Consider the following 18,464-nt stretch of genomic DNA (forward strand, 5'->3'; position numbering starts at 1 on the left):
CTCACCCCCCCAGCACCCTCCTTCCAGCAGCCCCACCCGCTGCATGGTCCCACATCACGCTAAAGCCCCACCGCCTCTGCACACCCCCAGCAATGGCTGGCCCCACAGGTGCCATTTAACGGCCAGGTGAAGGAGGCAGCTGCTGCAGTGCTTGGGTTTGCCTGGCAGGTTGTTTAAAAAAAAAAAAAGAGGGAGGGGGTATTAGGCAAACCTGAAAAGGCTTTAATCAAAATAATCTAAATGAGAGCTAATTAGAAAATTAACTAGCCAATTAGTTCAGGCGGTGCAAGCAGCCGGGAGGGGTAGGGAGTGCTCCGAGGCCTTACCCCTCTTTCCAGGCCGGTGCGGCCCTGCATAGGCTCTGCCCTGCCTCGGGCAGGTCAGCCGCCACAGCCACCACCTGTGGCCCCAGGGCCTGGGGAAGGGAGAAGTGTGTCTGCTGCCACACATCTCAGGGAGGCAGCAAACACCATTTAGGGACTTGGAGGTGGCTGGGTGTGAGAAGGGAGTGCTTCAGGAGGCTTCATCCGGTTACACCCAAAGGGCTCCTTCACACCTGTAACACATCTGCCCAAATTGCTCAGCTTTATCTTTACACAAATCCACATTATCTGCTGGAGAGGTATCCCAAACACTCTGAAGTGTCTCTCAGATAACGCAGCTTTGGTGGTAGTAGGTACACATAGATGTCGCGGATGCATGGTGTATCCTTTATACATCATGCATCAGGTAGCGCACATGGGAAACCAAAATCCCTGATCCCTTCTGCCACCACGCTGCTGGCTTCCTCCATCTTCAAAGCAAACCATGCACGGTGGGATTTTTCGAAGTCACTTAGTACGTTGGTTTGACTCTGATGCCACTGAAGTACCCAATTAAACTCCTGTTTGTAGTGAAGGCACAGTTATATCAACACTGCTTGTCCCACCCAGAATTTCCCACTATCTCATTTTATCTGTGAAAATAAACTATTATCAACAGTCTCCCACTTTGCAGTAGGCTGAGATGTGCTGTTAACAAGTTACCCAAACATCCTCATCTGGAAAGAAGTAAAAGAACTGTCTGGCAGTAGGAATATCCATCTTTTTCCATGAAGGACTCCATGCATTAGCAAAAATCTTCCACTATTTTTTTTTTTTGATAAAATACTTCCATTATGAGGGAAAAAATGGCTTTAAAGGTAAAATATAAAGCCATGAGTCTTGCTCCACATGTATGCAAACAGTACAAGAAAAAGGTCAGTCTCTTTACAAAAATGGCACCAATACCTCAGTAACACTTAACTGTGACAAAGAGGCTGCAGCCAGCAAGAGTTTACCCAGTTCTTCTGAACTGGATTTCAGTTGGTGCCAGTGGGACTTACCCATACTTTTATCAACTCAGCAAAGCTACAAGGTCATTCTTGTGCACCTTAGAGCTTTATGGGTTAGATTGCTCCTTCCCTAAAGAGCAATTAATACTTGGAGGACAGCTGGACACTACATGTCATTCCAGAAAATATACTGACCATGGAAGAAAATGAAGCACCTAAGCAAGCCAGGAAAGTCGACAGCATTTTCCAGCACCACAAGCAATGAATGTTACTGTTAAGAGAGATCAAGGCAAGGCATCATTTTTTAAAAAACAAGACAAAAAAAGCAGAATGTTTTTTCACTCGACATCACAGATACTTGTTTGGAAAACATAAAAGTCAACAAGCTAACATCAAAGTAAATCCTCACAGAGATAAAGAACTTCTTTTGCTTCAGCATGATTCATGAACCCATTTCCACTTCGTAATCCCCAGTAAAATGCCTTTTTGCAGCCACCATTTTTGTGTTACGATAAAAAGATACATTAAAGGACAAAGATCAGTAGAATGCAAGGAATTATCATGAAATTGCAGGTCCTGATCTTGCAGCTGCCATGACAGCAGGCCTTGCTTATCTTTGTAGACAACAGATGCTTTAAGCACATGAGGGGGTTTAACTGAATGAAACATTCCCTATTTTAAGCCTTCACAGAATTTTGTGACAAAGGGATTGTTCTAGCTGCTATTTTCCATCCTATACAACAGAGGCCATAGAATTCTTTCATTCAGAAACACAGTTGTCCTAGAGACTCTGTAATAAATGATTTTAAATCCTCAAGGATGGTTAATACCTTAATGAGTGAAATTTTTCCATTGGTTAATTAGTGTTAAAATATGTGCTTTGACTCTAGTCCGAATTTGTTTAGAATCAACTTCCATCCATCTGATATTGACATTGTTTCCTACTTGAAAGGAGGACTCTGATTTTTAAATTTGCTTTTCCTTGAGTTTGATCAATACATCATCAATAACTCCTTTCTTGGCTAAACTCCAAAGGTGGAATTTCTTTAATCTCTCATTAGAAGGAAAATTTGTCAGGCCTGAATCACCTTTTTCTCTTGTTTCAGGACTTTTTCTACTATCCAACATCCTTTTCAATGCATAAGCCTCAGAACCATCCCAATTATTTTCTCAATTTTCCTATTAATGCCATAGACATATACCTGGTACACCTGGTCCTGTTTATATATCTAGGGACCACATTTGTTTTAACCATCATCCAACACCAGAAATATTCATCCTGTCAGATATCTAAGCTGAACCATAAACCCCTTAAAGAGGCATTTGCTTCCAAAACACAATCCTCATAACAGATGTATAATCCTGAATACACCACCTCGCATTTGGCTCTATGTAAATTGTTAAAATGAGACCAGTTTGATATGTAAAGAAGCAATTTCTACCTATCCTTGCAAATACTGATCGTTACCACATTTAACCTTCAAATAATTACACTTTTTCTTCCTATCTTGGTATAGATCAACGATATTGTGATAGACCAAGAACAGTTTTTCACAGGAACCTACCGCAATGCTTTCTAGAACAAATATTCTCATTTCTGCTCTCTATAGTCACTTGACCAGTGTGTAATCCACCTATTTTTCCTGTGTGATACCAATTTTTTAATCTTGATGTTATTTTGACATAGTGTTTGTCAGCTCTCGCAGGAGCCTGCCAGGTCAACAAAACTCTTCATGGTCAATCAAAATGAAAGTATTTCCTTTGGCAACACCTGCCATGTGCATGACTGTCCAGAAGACAGGAACACCCTTTATCAAAGGATCATTTCATTTTAGCCAAATAATTATTTTTTTTGTGTTTTATTTAATTCGTATGAATATTCAGAGCACTTCTACTTTGAAAGACAGGACATAACTGTAGAAATAGGCTGCTGTATCTAGGAAGAAGAGAGTGTATTATTTGCTCAGTGGCCACGGATATGGTGGATTTTTCCCAGCTGGGAGAACTTACCCTCAGAATCCTTTCCTTCAGATATTTATTCCTGAGAGATAAAGAGAGTAACAACATTTGAAAGTGCACAGGCAAATCTGATGTTCTCATACAGGTACTGAGAAATTTCCATTTAGCTACTTAATAACTACCAGTGCAAGGTAGCTCATTCTGACCAGAAAATTAAATGTATTGGAAGCTTTTGTCACCACAGGACATTCATTTGCTCTCATAAGAGACCAGAAGTGCTTTGAAGGCAAGCTTTTTAATACCTATAAACCAGTGGTGTTGGCAAGCAGAAAGGCAAATTAATTGCCATCTCCATAGTTTTATTAGGAACCCACAGGCATAAAGTTGACACTTTCTCAGATAAATATGGCTGGGAAAACATATAGGACTTCATCAATTTGCAATAATTGGCAATACTCCAAAGAGAAAATCAAAGTTATTTCATCCTTGAGAGAAAAAATTATTTAATCTCCACAAAGAAATTGGCTTTGCAGTGTACAGGCAGCTCACAGTCTGTCAGGATGTATCGAAAAATGAGATGAGAGTAACCACCGCTAGAATGATTGCAGTAGTACATCAGTGACAGTCTAGCTACATCTATCTACTAACTGTATTTCATAAAGCAAAGAAATAACTTATTACATGTCAGTTACAGACCACTGAGAAGCATACAAGAAAATATGACATTCCCAGTGTCTAAGCTTCTGAATTCCCCTGCCACTGCCTCAGTTCTTGAGAGTCTACAGCAAAACCAGCATTTGATGAAAGCCAGCAGCCTTGCTCTTAACAGAACAGAATTTATTTGAAAAATTCTGTAGGTTATTAACTTAAAGAAAAAAAAAAAAAATCTATCTAAAGAAAATCTGACATTGCTGCCTCCTGACGGGGATATCTACTGGTTATAGGCTTTTACTCAGACATCTGAACAGGAAGCTGTGATTTTTAACTGGTTGAACTGAAATGAGTAGAACTGAACTGTATTGACCAAGAAAAAGTTCTGGAACACCTCAGGGAAAGATGATTTTTTTAGGACTTTTCTTTGACAGGGATCTAAAGAACTATTTCCTTTGATAAAAATCAGATCTAGATTCCCTTTCTGAATTGTACATACTGTTTTTTTTAAACCCATCACATTTAAGCAAAATCTTCTAACAGGCCATACCACATAGCCCTCTTGAAGCATCACATGTTCTCACTGCAAGACTGATATCCCCATTGTCACAAAATACTGCAGCAAACTCCCAACCAGCAAACATAAAATAATGAAGCTACACTTTAATTATCAATTAATATTATTCCACTCTTTCATCCTACTTTTGGAGATCCACAGACTTGTAACCTGTATGTGGACACTGTTTGGGAACTTCTATGCCTTGACACCCACTGGACACGTGTTATTTTTGACATTTAGCCTCTAAAGCCTTCCTGTCATCAGTCCAGTGCCAAAATCTCTGGGATGGTTCTGGCTAGCAGAGCTGCCATCTCAACTTTGCCATCATTAGTTTGAGTTCTAAAGCTACTCAGGGTAGACCTGTTCTTGAAAATCCCCCTCGTTTGATAAATGTACCTGGATAAAGTCTCCCTTTAAATAGTAATTATAAACATATACATCATTACAACTCATGGACTGTGGCATCTTAGAAAAGATTAATTATTTAAAGTGTAACAGGTCAGTTACCTCTGTTGGTAAAACAGAGGCAGAAGAGAATTTTATGGAAATACTTCTTTGCCACAGTGCTTCTTGTTCATCTGGTAATCATTAACCTGTTTGCACCATTAGTTACTCATTAATTTCTAAATCTCCATATCAAGTGCTCTTAGCCTTTCAATCCATAATCCCAGACTGGGGGCAGCAAGTTTAACTCACCAGCATAAGGGGCTGATCCCCCCAAGAAACTGCTGAAGTTCAAACAGGCCAAAATTACCAAAGTATGCCTTTTCTAAACAAGCCCAATTTCATTCACAGCCCTGACAATGAAGAGAAATTTTTTTCTTCTGAAAACTGAGAAACAGACTAAGATACAAAACTTGCAACCTAACCTCTCTCCAGTTTTTAGAGCAATCACAGTGTGTAGTTAGCAGTGCTGCAAAAAGGATGTGCTCAGTAGGGTCGTGCAAAGGTTTTCAATTAGATTTTTCTTCTCCCATAAAAAAACCAAGGCGGCTAAGTCAGGCCAGCCAAGATTATGTGTGAGTTTCCCTACAACTTGTCAGACAACTTCAGCTGAAAGATGCTTATCAGGAAATTATGAAAGCACCAAAGGTTCTTTCTTACAACTTTTATCACAAAAAGTGAAAAAAAGCCTAAAACCCAAACCAACACAATACCCATCACCCCACACAGCTGTTGGTACATACTTGGACCCCAGCTTTCAACTGCATGCATTGCAAATACCTTCAGTGTTTAAAACCGAGTTATACTGAAGGGAGGAGGAACTAGCTGATGGAGATTTTTATAGCTATTACTATACTACACACAAAGAATGGTGTAGAAACAGTGGAAGAGTCTAGTGTGCTTCATTTTGGTTGTACATTGCACAGGGGGCTGATACAGTATTCCTGCCAGGCAGACCATCAGCTCTGTTGCATGTGGTCACAAACACAGTTTTGGATGGGGTGACAGTGAGGGCAATGTCTCCATAAGCAGCTTTCAATAATTGTTGCTGCTTCCAGACATTTCCAGATACACAGCCTGGTCTTGGTGCTACTCAGGCATGTTCTTGGCTTCCCACTGCACTTTGGTACTGTGCTCCTATCCTACACACCTAAACTCAAGCTTATTCTAGTCTTAGCACTGGGGAACATGGCACAAATTAAGAACATAAAATAAGGAGCCTAAGAGACCAGTAAGGGAGTTTGGGAAACAAAATTATATTATTCCTTTGCTTCATGGCTCCCATCCTATCTTTCTCGGCTCTTCTCTGCTCCAAGGCAGCAGAAGCCCATGCAACACATGACAAGACAGAGCTCTTGAGGATCTAGAACACTTGGGGTTTTGTTTGCTTAAGACAGATCGTTTCAGCCCTACAGAAGGCTATGCACTCCCCTGCAGCCACCACATCAGTAACCCTTGTGGTAGGTTGTACCTTTCAGAGAAGCACCCCTCTTTAGTTGAGCAGAGCCATGAATTAGTAGTTTTCTACCATTGCGCACCTGTTAAATGCATTTCCTGTCTCTTCCTTAAACCATCTTGCATCCACCAACTGGACCAAAACGCTTGCAAGTGTGAATGCTCAGAACTTCAGGGAAGTGGAACTGGATCCTCAAAGAAGTTGTCAGGGTCCATCACAGCACAAATAATTGCAGCATTACTATAATTCCAAAGATTACCTCATATAAAGAAAACAAAAGGAACTACTTGCGTTTCACTCATGTGAAACATGAACTTCCTTGTGAAAAGTAATTACTATGGAGTAGTTTCTGATTTGGGGCAGTAGAAGAAATCTATTAATTGTTTAATACAAAGCTATGTCAAAGAATTTAAATATCCTTCAGTCAAAGGTAAGAATAAACTTTATGTTTCATATGGAAGGTCAATTCTTTTTAAATTTGATATGTCAGGATTACATTATATATTTCAGTTGCAGCATGAAATTTTATACGGCAGCATGAGATACCATCTCGGTGTTTTTCTGAATTGCTTTCATTCTTCATAGTTTTGTTATCATTCATTGTGTGTTTGGATTCATGTCAACTAGATATACTTGAATGTCTAGAGTACTCGTTTCTCAAAATGACAATTGCTATTTTAGCGAGTGCTAAAGCCAAAAGACTGCAACTGCTTTGTTAACAAGGGACTTCAATGTCCATGAGATTTAAAAAAAAAAAACCAAACAACAACTTACCAGCTATTACTTTTCAGTGCTGTTTAACTGAAAAACAAAACTTAAGTGTATCACTACAGTCTTCTGAAGCAGTAAGAATAAAAAGAGTTGAAAGGAATCTTTGGAAAATTTACCAGCATTCAGTGAGTGTTTCAATCTGATTTTTCAAACGGAAGGTGCGGGTTGTGTCTACTCACTGTCTAGGAAAAGATACTCCAACCTTACCAAGCAAACATCTTCACAGCTAACTGCCCAGACCTGAAGCTACATAAAACTGTCTCTTACATCATCAGTCTACTCAAAATAAATGGACTTGAACTATGTGCTTTGAGTGTACATACACATAAACCACCATGGATGAACAAGAGAGTGCATTTTGACATAGGCAGACATGGTGTTTAGTACGGCAGTCGTTTGCTTTGGCCGCACTAAACAGGGAGAGGAAATGCATGTGTCGCTGCTCATCTTGAAAAACTTTGGAACATATATTAGAAACCAACCTAAGATAAAATTTTGCTCCAATTTATAACACATACAACAATAATTATTTCAGAATGGCTGAAAAAAATGCACTATATGGTAAAGGCTACTCTTCCAGTTTTAGTTCCCACAAACCCCCCAAAAAACAGCTACTTGCCACAGATTTCTTCTCACTTTTCAATTAAATGCTAACAGCTGAATCCATCTGATGGAGAAGCTTTTACTCCCCCTTTCCCAGAACTGAGGAGGGAATGGAGAAGGTGTAAGGCCTTCAGAGGCTTACATATATTCAGTGCACATCCTCAAAAGCAACAGAGGCGTTGTAACAAACACTGTGGTCTCGAGTAGGCAAAGTGACTCTGTTCGGAGGTTAAACGACAGTTTGATTTTCTTTTTTTTTTTAAAAAAAACCCTCAGTATGAGAGAGAAATTAATCTCCAAGGAAATCTCCTACAGTATAAATCACTGTACCAGAAAATCTTTGCATAGATTAACAAGCCAATTGAATTCTCCAAAGAGTAAATTTGTAGTTTGGAAGTGATGATTACATCTTACAATGAAACAATTACCTTCTAAAATGTATCTCTGGTCAAGCTCAAAAGACATTGGTAACATACTTTCAGCATATTTTTTGTTTATGTATCTGCCTGACAACTCTCATATTCTCTACCGTCCCACACGCAAAATATTAATCAACGATACTGGACATATGCCTCCTGAATTGCTTTTGAGGAAACAACTGAGACTGAGCAAATAGGCTGCTTCAGCAGTGCCACATCATTATAAAGCTGTATCTGCTGTAGGTGCTGAACAGAACTACTTATTATATCTTAATAAAAACAAACACTGTATCTGCACATTAAAACCACTAAAAAAAACAAAGGAGAGCTAAGGAGTTCTCACAGAAGTGCACGTACTTTGGGCTGCCTGATTACAGCTGCATTTGTCTTGGTTCCAACTTAAAAGGAATTCTGAGCATCTTGAAAGACTTATCCCAATTTTCAAAAAAAATCATTATTATGTTACTAGCATAAATTGCTAAAAAAACCCACCTTCCATGCACTAAACTGAACAAGGTTTGATCCCTTCAGAGAACTAAAGAGATATTAGCTAAAATTGACTGTGCTATATGAATTACTTCAAGGTGATGAGTCTGGTCACAGAACAGTGAGAGGGATGAAAAGTGGAACATCAGCCATCTCTCTTTTTAAAAGGTGTGAGCAGTCATGCAGGGAGGGTTTGATCACCTCTGCTTTATAGTCAATAAAATTATCTAAAATTACGCTTATATGCTAAACAACCAGTTCCATTTCAGAGAGTAAGCCATAATGGGAGTAACTTGAATAACCTACAGGTGCTGAACCTAAGTTTTTGTAGGGTCTGGACACATGTTGCTGCAGGCAGTGTAGCAAGTTGCCAGATGTCAGCTGAACCATAGTTACTGCTGAGGCACATGTCCTTCCTTACCCTGCGGAAAATGTGAAGAAAAAAAGAAAAGTACAGCTTCTCTCAGTGAAATGAAGTTATGCTGAGGGATTGCAGATCCAATGCCATTATTTGTGCTTCGTCTCCAGCAAACCTGTTACTTCAACAGATTAACAGGTGCCTTTGTGGCACTTTCCAAAGATCCCATCATTCAAATCAAACTCAGATTTCTTTACATTAACAGCATTTTATTTCAAAATATATTAACCGTTCTATGCTTACAAAGAACTGCAGTGTGAATACAATATTAAGTTAAAAGCTTCTTAAACCTGCTACAAAAAACTGTCTTATTAGGAAGAGGACTGCTGCATACAACCAAAATTATTTAGTTTAAATAGCTCTGCAGTCTACACAAGTACTTCTCAATCTTAACTCACACATTTTGTTCTGCCACAGACAGACACAGGGGTTATATTATACATGCAAAACCAGGTACTGTACCAAAACCAATTATGGTAACATTAGTTTTAAACATAGGTCCATTCTGAAGATGGATCACATGTACATTTACAGACAAAATTTATGTCAACGGACAACAGAAGTTATTGCTCCAAAACCCCACAGGTTCTGGGTAGGAACGCACGCTTTACAACAACCCACGCTCTGTAATGCAAAAGGTCTGGTGTTAGGTTTGAGTAGCGTCTATCCAGTCTTAGGACCCAATGTCAAAAGTCTCTTTGGATTTGGTTTGGTGAAATTTACCAAAGGGAAAAAAAACCCTTCCCTAGTCTTCTGACCAAAACATCAAACACTAGTTAACATATATATAGGCAAACACCTAACTATTAGTATAAAAAGTTGGTTTCCAACCATCACTGAAGCATAGAAAATCTGTTTTTAAAGGTAACAATCTGAACAAATTGTGTGCTTGCAGAATATACTGGTGATGACATTGGAAACTGAAAACATTGATCTACACAGCCAGTAAGTTATAAACAACACAAAAATATTTTTTACTGATACTTCTTGAAATAGCTTCCGTTTTGGACTGAGACTGGCAGAAAGGAGGCCAAAAATTTGGATTTTGTTTTTCCAACCTTATGGCATGGATGTCAGTTCTTAAGCTTACGAACTTCTGTTCTGTGGCTACTTTTTGTCTTTGTGATGCCTCTTACATTTAATCTACACCAATACCATGAAAAGTTGCTTTGACTTTAGGTCCTCATTGGATCATTGTATACAACAGTGAAGTGGTAAAAAGTGAGGCTAGGAAAAGAAATCAACATTTTTGCTTTAAAACCATCAGTCTGAAAATTCTTCAGATATATACATGGATGCTAGAGCACTCACTCTGACTTTATTAGCTTGCAAATGCATCTTGCTGCAAACAAATATGCCCTGCTTCTAACTCAAACCTAGCTTTGGTATCGCTACATAGTGCTGCATTCAAAGAACAATCTCTAATTCAACACAACAAGAGTTATGTTTGTCCAAGTCCATCTACATGCAGAGCACATCAAGGATGCATTTACTTTCCAATTAGTAATTCCTTCCTGAATTGTACATACTATTTCTGTATGGAAATTCAAAGCATACCCTGGAATCGATCCCAAAAGAGCGTGAAGCAGTACTCTCATGTATTAAAGCAGATTCAAAACAAGGTACCAGATGAGGTATGGAAGAGGTTAAGAGACAGAGGAACTGAAGACGTATTTCATGACCTATTTATTTTGGCAGCTCTTTAGTGGATGTATGCAAATACTTCCAGAAACAGTAATCTCTTAGCAATGGATTACTAGACAGGAGAACAGTTTTTCCCAACTTTATATTAACTACAACAAAACAGTTCTAGTTACCCTACCGGTATTTGCTTGGCTCTTCCCCGACGTTTATCAAGTAAACATTAATTCTAGAAAATGTTGCTTGTTTTCACTATATACAGGCACTATTTTGTTCTCAGATATCTTTAAAAAAAAAGGTAGGACAAAATTTCAGTTAAAGTCTGAATAGGACAGACACTGCTCGTATTTATATAATGCTGCATATCAATATATACACTTACAAACCCAATGTAGAATACCTGAATATGCTCATCACTTCTGGCATTATTTCTGGTTTCAAAATACCAAGTTCATTTTCCGTGTTGCAATTTTTTTTTTTTCATTTCCAATTTTATCATTTAAAAGCAATTTTGGAGCATTTTATCATAAAGCATTACGGTATTTTACTAAAAGTGACAGATAAACAGTAACAGGCTGAAGATCAAGCAAACCTCCCTAACATTTGTTAAAGAGTTCTAGCCAACTCTAGTTTCGTAGAATTAGAAAAAAAGAAGGGAATTGCCAAAGTATGCTTCACCAAAAAGTGTAAGAAATAACAAGAAATCCTTTGAAATACAAGCCAAGATAAAATTTATAAAGATGATGCATCCATGGATTTAAGAGATGCCAGCTGTCATTCAATAAAGATTATTTAATTGGGAAATCATTTTTCTCTCGTAAAATTGCAAACTTCAAGGCAAAGAACTGCATCTCTAGAAGAATGCTGCTTCCATTATTAAACATAATGAATACTAACTCCAATCCTAACAGCTTTCAGCACCCTCTGAAGAAAGTTGTAGCTGTTTCCAGAGGTAGTATCCATAAAGATGGCACTATCCACAGTGACAAACTTAAGCAAATATAATATAAACACAATATTTGAATAAAGGCAATTGTGGGAGCATCTTCTGCCACTGATGCAAAGCTTCAGAGTCTCAGCAGAATAATGGTATTTTCCCCATCCCTAGTGTATCAGGTCTCTCAGGAAGGCAGCACTCTGCAGTGTTCTGTCACCAGTACCAGGAATTAGCAGCATAGCAATTCTGCTGCTGCTTTTACTGGCAGACAATTTTATCCTGTTTTGTATTTTCAGGCCTTCTGAAAAACAATGTTTAACACTGCAGCCATACACCTATTTCAGAATATACACTGATACCCACAACGTATAACACTGGAGACAGCATCCAATTTTCCCTACACAATGCTTTTCTCTTAGTTTGTTTTTTTTAAACAGATTATGAATTTCCTAATCCAATAATCACTGAGAAAATACACATAAGTATATCTTTCTCCCCAAAGTCTTGAAGAGAAGCCACATAGTCCTTGAAATCAGAGAAGCCTAAATGTACCCTAGATGAGCTGCAAATACATACCATTGCACATGGAAATATCTCACTGTTGTCTCCATTATTAGATACGTGCATATCAACTTAATATCTGAAAAATGTATATTGTATAAATGTCTACAATGTTGAACTTTTTTTTTTTAAAGCAGTGTCCTGGTTTGGCCTAAACCAAGCCGATTTTCCTTTCAGTGATTTTTGCTTTCAGCTAAGTCTCCTGTAAGTAACTGCACTTTCTGAAACTAACTGCATGTTTGCAGACAGTGTCTGCCTCCAGGACTGATAACGCTCGAAGTTTGTAGTTATCGCTGAGGCACCGGTAGGGATGTTGTGCAGTAAGGCTCTTGCTGTACTTATTCTTAGAGAAACCAAGGTCACTGCTGAATTCCTCACTGCTTACAAGTGAAGAGCCGAAGGGGGGTTGCAGCTGCAGCGGGGAGCAGACAGGGCAGGTGACCCAAAATTGACCAACGAGGGTATTCCATCCCATACACGTCATTCTCGGTATAAAGGGGGGGGGATCACGAGGGTCTCGCTCTCTTTCTGCTATGGCCGGTGTCCAAGGAGGACTCCGTCTGTTTTCCTGCTGCCCCCGATCCCGATCCGTGCGTTCCTGAATCCAGCTCTCAACCGTCACTAGGCCCAACCTGGGCCTTCCCGGAGCCTGCCCTGCAGTGCCGGTGGTGACGTGGCTGACTTCAGGGGAGCTCAATCTTGGTTTTTTATATATATATATTTGTATATATTTGATTATCTCTATTATTATTATTATACTCTTTTTCATTATTATAGTTTATTAAAACTGTTTTAATTTTCCAACCCAGACGTTCAAATAAGTCATTACTGCTCCCAGCTGGTCATGGTGCATCTATGCTGAAAGTCACCGTATTGTAGTAAGGCTGGCAAAACGAATGTGTGACAGATCTCGCCCATTGCAGTTTGTTGCTTCATGTATTCAATTAAGCCAGTATTTACAGTGACCTGAAGTTAACATGCTGGGCTGTAAACTGGCACACGTTCACTTCTGCTAGCTCTGCTACAGCACAGTAATGTTCAGCTAAGGTACAGGAAGGGGAGGAAGGGCTAACTCAGTGCAAAAACCAGTTGCCACTAGCCCTTTGGCACTACACTTATTTGCAACAAGCCTTATTTGCTAGAAGAGAATGATAAAAACCAGCACAGTTGTATTTTACAATACCATGAGCCCACATTGTCTTGGTTTACCACAAGCATTCCTTTCTGAATTCTAAATTGGTTTTGTTCCAACTGAATACTAAATGTACTAAATACAAGTAAGTACCTGCTCCTGGAATGACTGTTTACACTAAAGCTAAAGACCATCAACTTTTTGCCTATAAGCACTATGAAAAAGATGGTCTCTCCTAAGAAAACAATAGTTTAATGACACTACAGAAAAGGGCGTGTGAGGAGTATTCCCCCCCCACCCCGCCTTTTTTTTTTTTTTATTTTGAAACCCACAAGCCATCTGAAAGCTCATCCCACAGAGCTGCTGCTTGCTTTTGCAGATGAGGGAATATAACCAGGAACTGGACATTACAATGACCAGAAGTCAAAATGACCAGTTTGATTATTTTCACATTAATGTGAGATTGATCTAAACTAAACTGTTCTTAAAGAGGCTAAGTCTTTTCAGAAAAGAAGATAGATTGTTAAATATACAAGGACGAGTTTTTCTATTGCTACTGGTAATTAGACACTAAAGACAAACGCTAAATAATCAAGATACGCTTTTTCATAAGGTGGTGGTTTGTTTTTTTTAAAGAGAAATTCAGGTAGTATTTCATATTCTAAGAAGGTATTATTGGAGGTTGTGTTTCTTCTTTTTCTTTTCTTTTTGGCAATATACTGTAACTGTACCACCACTGAACCATAAAATTGGTTCTTGAATCAGACATGGCACATAGCATGAGCTCCTTAATCTACATTTACTGAGAAAGACTGTACTACAGGTGGTTCTTCATGGCAAGTCTTAGCTGAATTTGAAACAGGAAGCAGTAATATGAAGTCTCATTTAAAAGCAGGGTCAACTAACACGACTACATCAGATCTGAATTCTCTATACAAAACGATTCTCCGCATGTTGGGAAAGGAACATTTCAAAATAGCAACATATCTTCTCAGCTGGCTTTACTGATTTGCCATTATTGAAGATAATTGTATCTGAAATACCATTTTGATCTTCACAACGATCCTTTGATGTTGTCCTGGTTTGGCCTAAACCAGGCCGATTTTCCTTTCAGTGATTTTTGCTTTCAGCTAAGTCTCCTCTAAGTAACTGCATGTTTGCAGACAGTGTCTGCCTCCAAGACTGATCCATTCATTTTCAGTTAGGCTCACTTCGGCCTCCAATACAGATAACGCCCGAAGTTTGTAGTTATCGCTGAGGCACCGGTAGGGATGTTGTGCAGTAAGGCTCTTGCTGTACTTATTCTTAGAGAAACCAAGGTCACTGATGAATTCCTCACTGCTTACAAGTGAAGAGCCGAAGGGGGGTTGCAGCTGCAGTGGGGAGCAGACAGGGCAGGTGACCCAAAATTGACCAACGAGGGTATTCCATTCCACACACGTCATTCTCGGTATAAAGGGGGGGGATCACGAGGGTCGCGCCCTTTTTCTGCTATGGCCGGTGTCCAAGGAGGACTCCGTCTGTTTTCCTGCTGCCCCCGATCCCGATCCGTGCGTTCCTGAATCCAGCTCTCGACCGTTGCTAGGCCCAGCCTGGGCCTTCCCGGAGCCTGCCCTGCAGTGCCGGTGGTGACGTGGCTGACTTCAGGGGAGCTCAATCTTGGTTTTGTATATATATTTGTATATATTTGATTATTTCTATTATTATTATTATATTTTTTTTTTCATTATTATAGTTTATTAAAACTGTTTTAACTTTCCAACCCGGAAGCCTCTCTCCCTTTTCCCTTTCCCTTTCCCTTTGGGGGGAGGGGGGGGGGATAACAGAGGGCATCTGCCACAGGTTTAATAACTGGCCCAGCTTTAAACCGTGACAGATGTAAGGAGGTCGGCATGAAGGGAGAGGGAGAAGAGAACACTTAAAAACAAACAAAAGAATGCTTTATAATGACTCTTTAAAATTACTATGTTGAGTACCATAAGAATCTGCAAGACTGTGTCAGAAATAACTGGGATAGCAAATGTGGACAATAGAAATGTCTTGACAAGTGAGTAAAGAGGAGCAATGGAAAACTGGAAATACATTAAAGATGCATATTTCTTGCTAGTAATCTTCTTTAAATGCTGTCTACAAGAAGCTATAATGAGAACACAACATTTCTGTGCAAAATTCTGAAGTAAGAAAGTAATATAATAAAGAAGCTTCCCAAGTATCACGGTGGACTCGTTCAAGCTAGTTAGAATGTTGGGGGAATACTAGGAACAGCCTCAGGTTCTTTATCATCCTCCACCATAGCGAGCAATAATTATAAAAATGTGTTTCATTAAAGGTTTTACAAAAATGAAACACAGGACAGTTACCTGAATTCAAGCAATACATCCTTCCTATTCAGTTAGTTGGAACTGATGTGTAGGTCTTTCAGAATTTAAAACACTAAATGGGATGTTTCCGTATTTCAATGAACTTGAGTCAAACCACTAAATTAAGCCTGTGTCTTTCCTCCAAACACATACCTGCAAGTTTGCAAGTGCAAAACCAGCATGCTTGAAACCCCACATTTAAGCATAAAATTTCATCAGTAAAATTGCAGCAGCTAATTTAGAGAAGCTGAGGAGTAGGCTGCCTGGATCTTAACAGGCAGCCTGTTTATTGCAAACCTATACCAGGACTTTCTTGCCTAGTAAATATCAGAGTACTTTACAATCACTTTCTATGGCAACGTAGTCTTAGAAACAATCTAAAAATACATGCAATATCATGAAAATAGGAGCATTCCAAATCCATCAGCACTTCTGCAACTCGAGTAGAACAAACATTTAACTTACCAAGAGCTGTTTGTACACAAATCTCAGATATCCTTATCCCTAGATAAGACAGATTTTTGTTCCAACAGTTGCATTACCATCAACAATAAGTGCAAGGCATGCCTGTATTTTGTATAACTCATTACCAATCAAACACTGAAATAAATTCAAAAGAAGTTACTAACTGAAAGGTGGTTCTTTGGTTAAGCATGTGCACCTGCTACTTTGTACCTAGGGCCTCACTGTATTTGTGGAAGAGCTGTTCAAGTACGAAATGTCTACCAAAAAAACCCCTTCCTATTTATAAAAAGGATCCATTTATAAAGATACATTGTGTCAAAATACTTTAACAATCAATACAAAAGGTCTTAACTGTCACCAAAACTGCTATTTAAGCAAAATTATGTATGGAAGAAAAGCACTAGAGTAGTTCGATGCTGTAACCTAGGCACCATACCACTTCAGGAATTTAAGAACTCTGTTTATTATTAAGATATATCTTAATATATATCTTATATCTTATTAAGATATTTGGCCAGAGACTTACAGGGGGAAAAAAACAAACTAAACTAAATCAAAATCCATGCTCTCTCCCCTTCCTCTTTGGAAATAAGCTTAAATTTGTTTGAAAAGTTAATTGAACTCAGCCACAGTATTTGGAAACCAACATTAAACAATCCCCATTCAACTTCTTCCTATTACTGGAAGTAGACGTGACAATTGTACATTACCTTGGCCTGAAAACACTTAAGGCCTTTGATTAAATTTAGTTGACAGGATGACTGCACTGGGATGGTGTGTAAACTGCAAAATTCTATGAGATTTCACGGCAAATGAGAGCAAGAGTTAAACTATTTAAACAAGTCCTCCTATTTCAATATGCGGAAACCTCACATTTAACAATTTGCATGTCTACTAATTTCAGGAAGATATTAGAAATACCAGTCTCCAACAACATTAAATGTCAGTGTGTTCAAGAAGATAATATTTAAGTGTTATTATAAGTTACAGATGATGGTCAAAGCCTCTAAAGAAATACTTTGAGGAGCAGCATATAATTATATTCTACTTTCACTCAACACTGAGTGGTTTACACCTTTTTGCCACCAGACTAACTGAGAATAAATATTTTGGAATTAGCTTTCTTTAAAGATACTACAATTTAATAACACAAATAACCCAATAAAAAAAACCTAAGTTAGTCATTTCAGCAGATAAGATAATGACTCCAGTGCATATACCTGTCCTCTTAATCATTCTTTTTATGAAGACAGAAGGGTCTTTAAGGTCTTAAACAAAGCAGCTGAACTGTGTGTTAGTATGCAGAGCCATGGGAAGCAGACATTCTCTCTTGAAGAGGCAAAGTGCACAATAATGTAAGGCCAGCAGATGTTCAAGAAGTGGTTTCTCCTAAAACCCAAGCTATGCTTCCCGGTGAGCTGCCCCTAAGCACAGCTAGAATAGAACAGAAGGCCATGGCTGTTGTGAACTCAAGACAGAAGACAGTGATTCTCTCATGTTGAACAGGTGCAGCACAGCACCTTCCTCACTCTGCAGCCGTTTTCATCTCCTCAGGACTCTCTCTAGATGACCTGGGGGGTGGGGAGAGAAAAAAAAGCAAGACTCAAATCTGTTGAGTGATTACAAATATCTAGTTTCCTAAAATGAAACAGGAAATGAACACACATGCAGATTTTTGTGTGTACTGGGGGAAGCTCTGTCTACGGTGTATATAGGAAGTCTTGGAACACAACTTCTACGAGTCAGAGACTACAGACAGCTCCAATTAGTGGTTTTTCTCCTAAGTACCCATATGAAAGATGACAACATTATTCATGTGGATGAAGCAAAGGATTATTTCTGACAAGCACAGAATCCTCTTTAATATATATGTATAATGAGCTAACCTATGTAATTGAACAAGACTGTACAGACATTTAAATGGTTACTGTCATTAATAACTTCACAATGTGATTTCCAACTCTAATTAAGTATTCAATTAGGAGTTTATTCAACCCATTCCTTAACTGTACAGTTTAAAGATACATTTCTATATTCCATGTTCGGTAACTTCAATAAAGAGATTTATCAAGATCATACTTTTAATGGCATAATGGCATATAACGTTATCTCATTTTTTAAATTCAAGTACGTTTATTTATATTTTGCAGTATTTACAGTAACACACAAAAATGCAGTATTTGTAGGCAGGCCTCTTATTAAGTCAGTGTTTGTTGTCCTATTAGCTACCCATGAATAATAGTTTTACACAGGAAAAGGATGTTCAATCATCTCCTAGCACAACGGCAAC

The 18,464-nt window shown here is 38.7% G+C and overlaps 1 protein-coding gene across 2 annotated transcripts in view; it reads right to left on the reverse strand.

Annotated features, from left to right (window-relative positions):
• Positions 1 to 9,311: 9,311 nt before the first annotated feature.
• TMEM245 (transmembrane protein 245) overlaps positions 9,312 to 18,464 on the reverse strand; it is a 95,032-nt gene continuing 85,879 nt past the window's right edge. For both annotated transcript variants that reach the window (XM_068396434.1, XM_068396433.1), the window contains one exon: positions 9,312 to 17,745. In XM_068396434.1, coding sequence (XP_068252535.1) covers positions 17,700 to 17,745 — 46 coding nt within the window. In that variant the 3' untranslated portion in view covers positions 9,312 to 17,699. The remainder of the gene's footprint in view (positions 17,746 to 18,464) is intronic.

This window comes from Nyctibius grandis, chromosome 3 (assembly GCF_013368605.1).
Source record: "Nyctibius grandis isolate bNycGra1 chromosome 3, bNycGra1.pri, whole genome shotgun sequence".
In the NCBI taxonomy this organism is placed as follows: domain Eukaryota; kingdom Metazoa; phylum Chordata; class Aves; order Nyctibiiformes; family Nyctibiidae; genus Nyctibius; species Nyctibius grandis.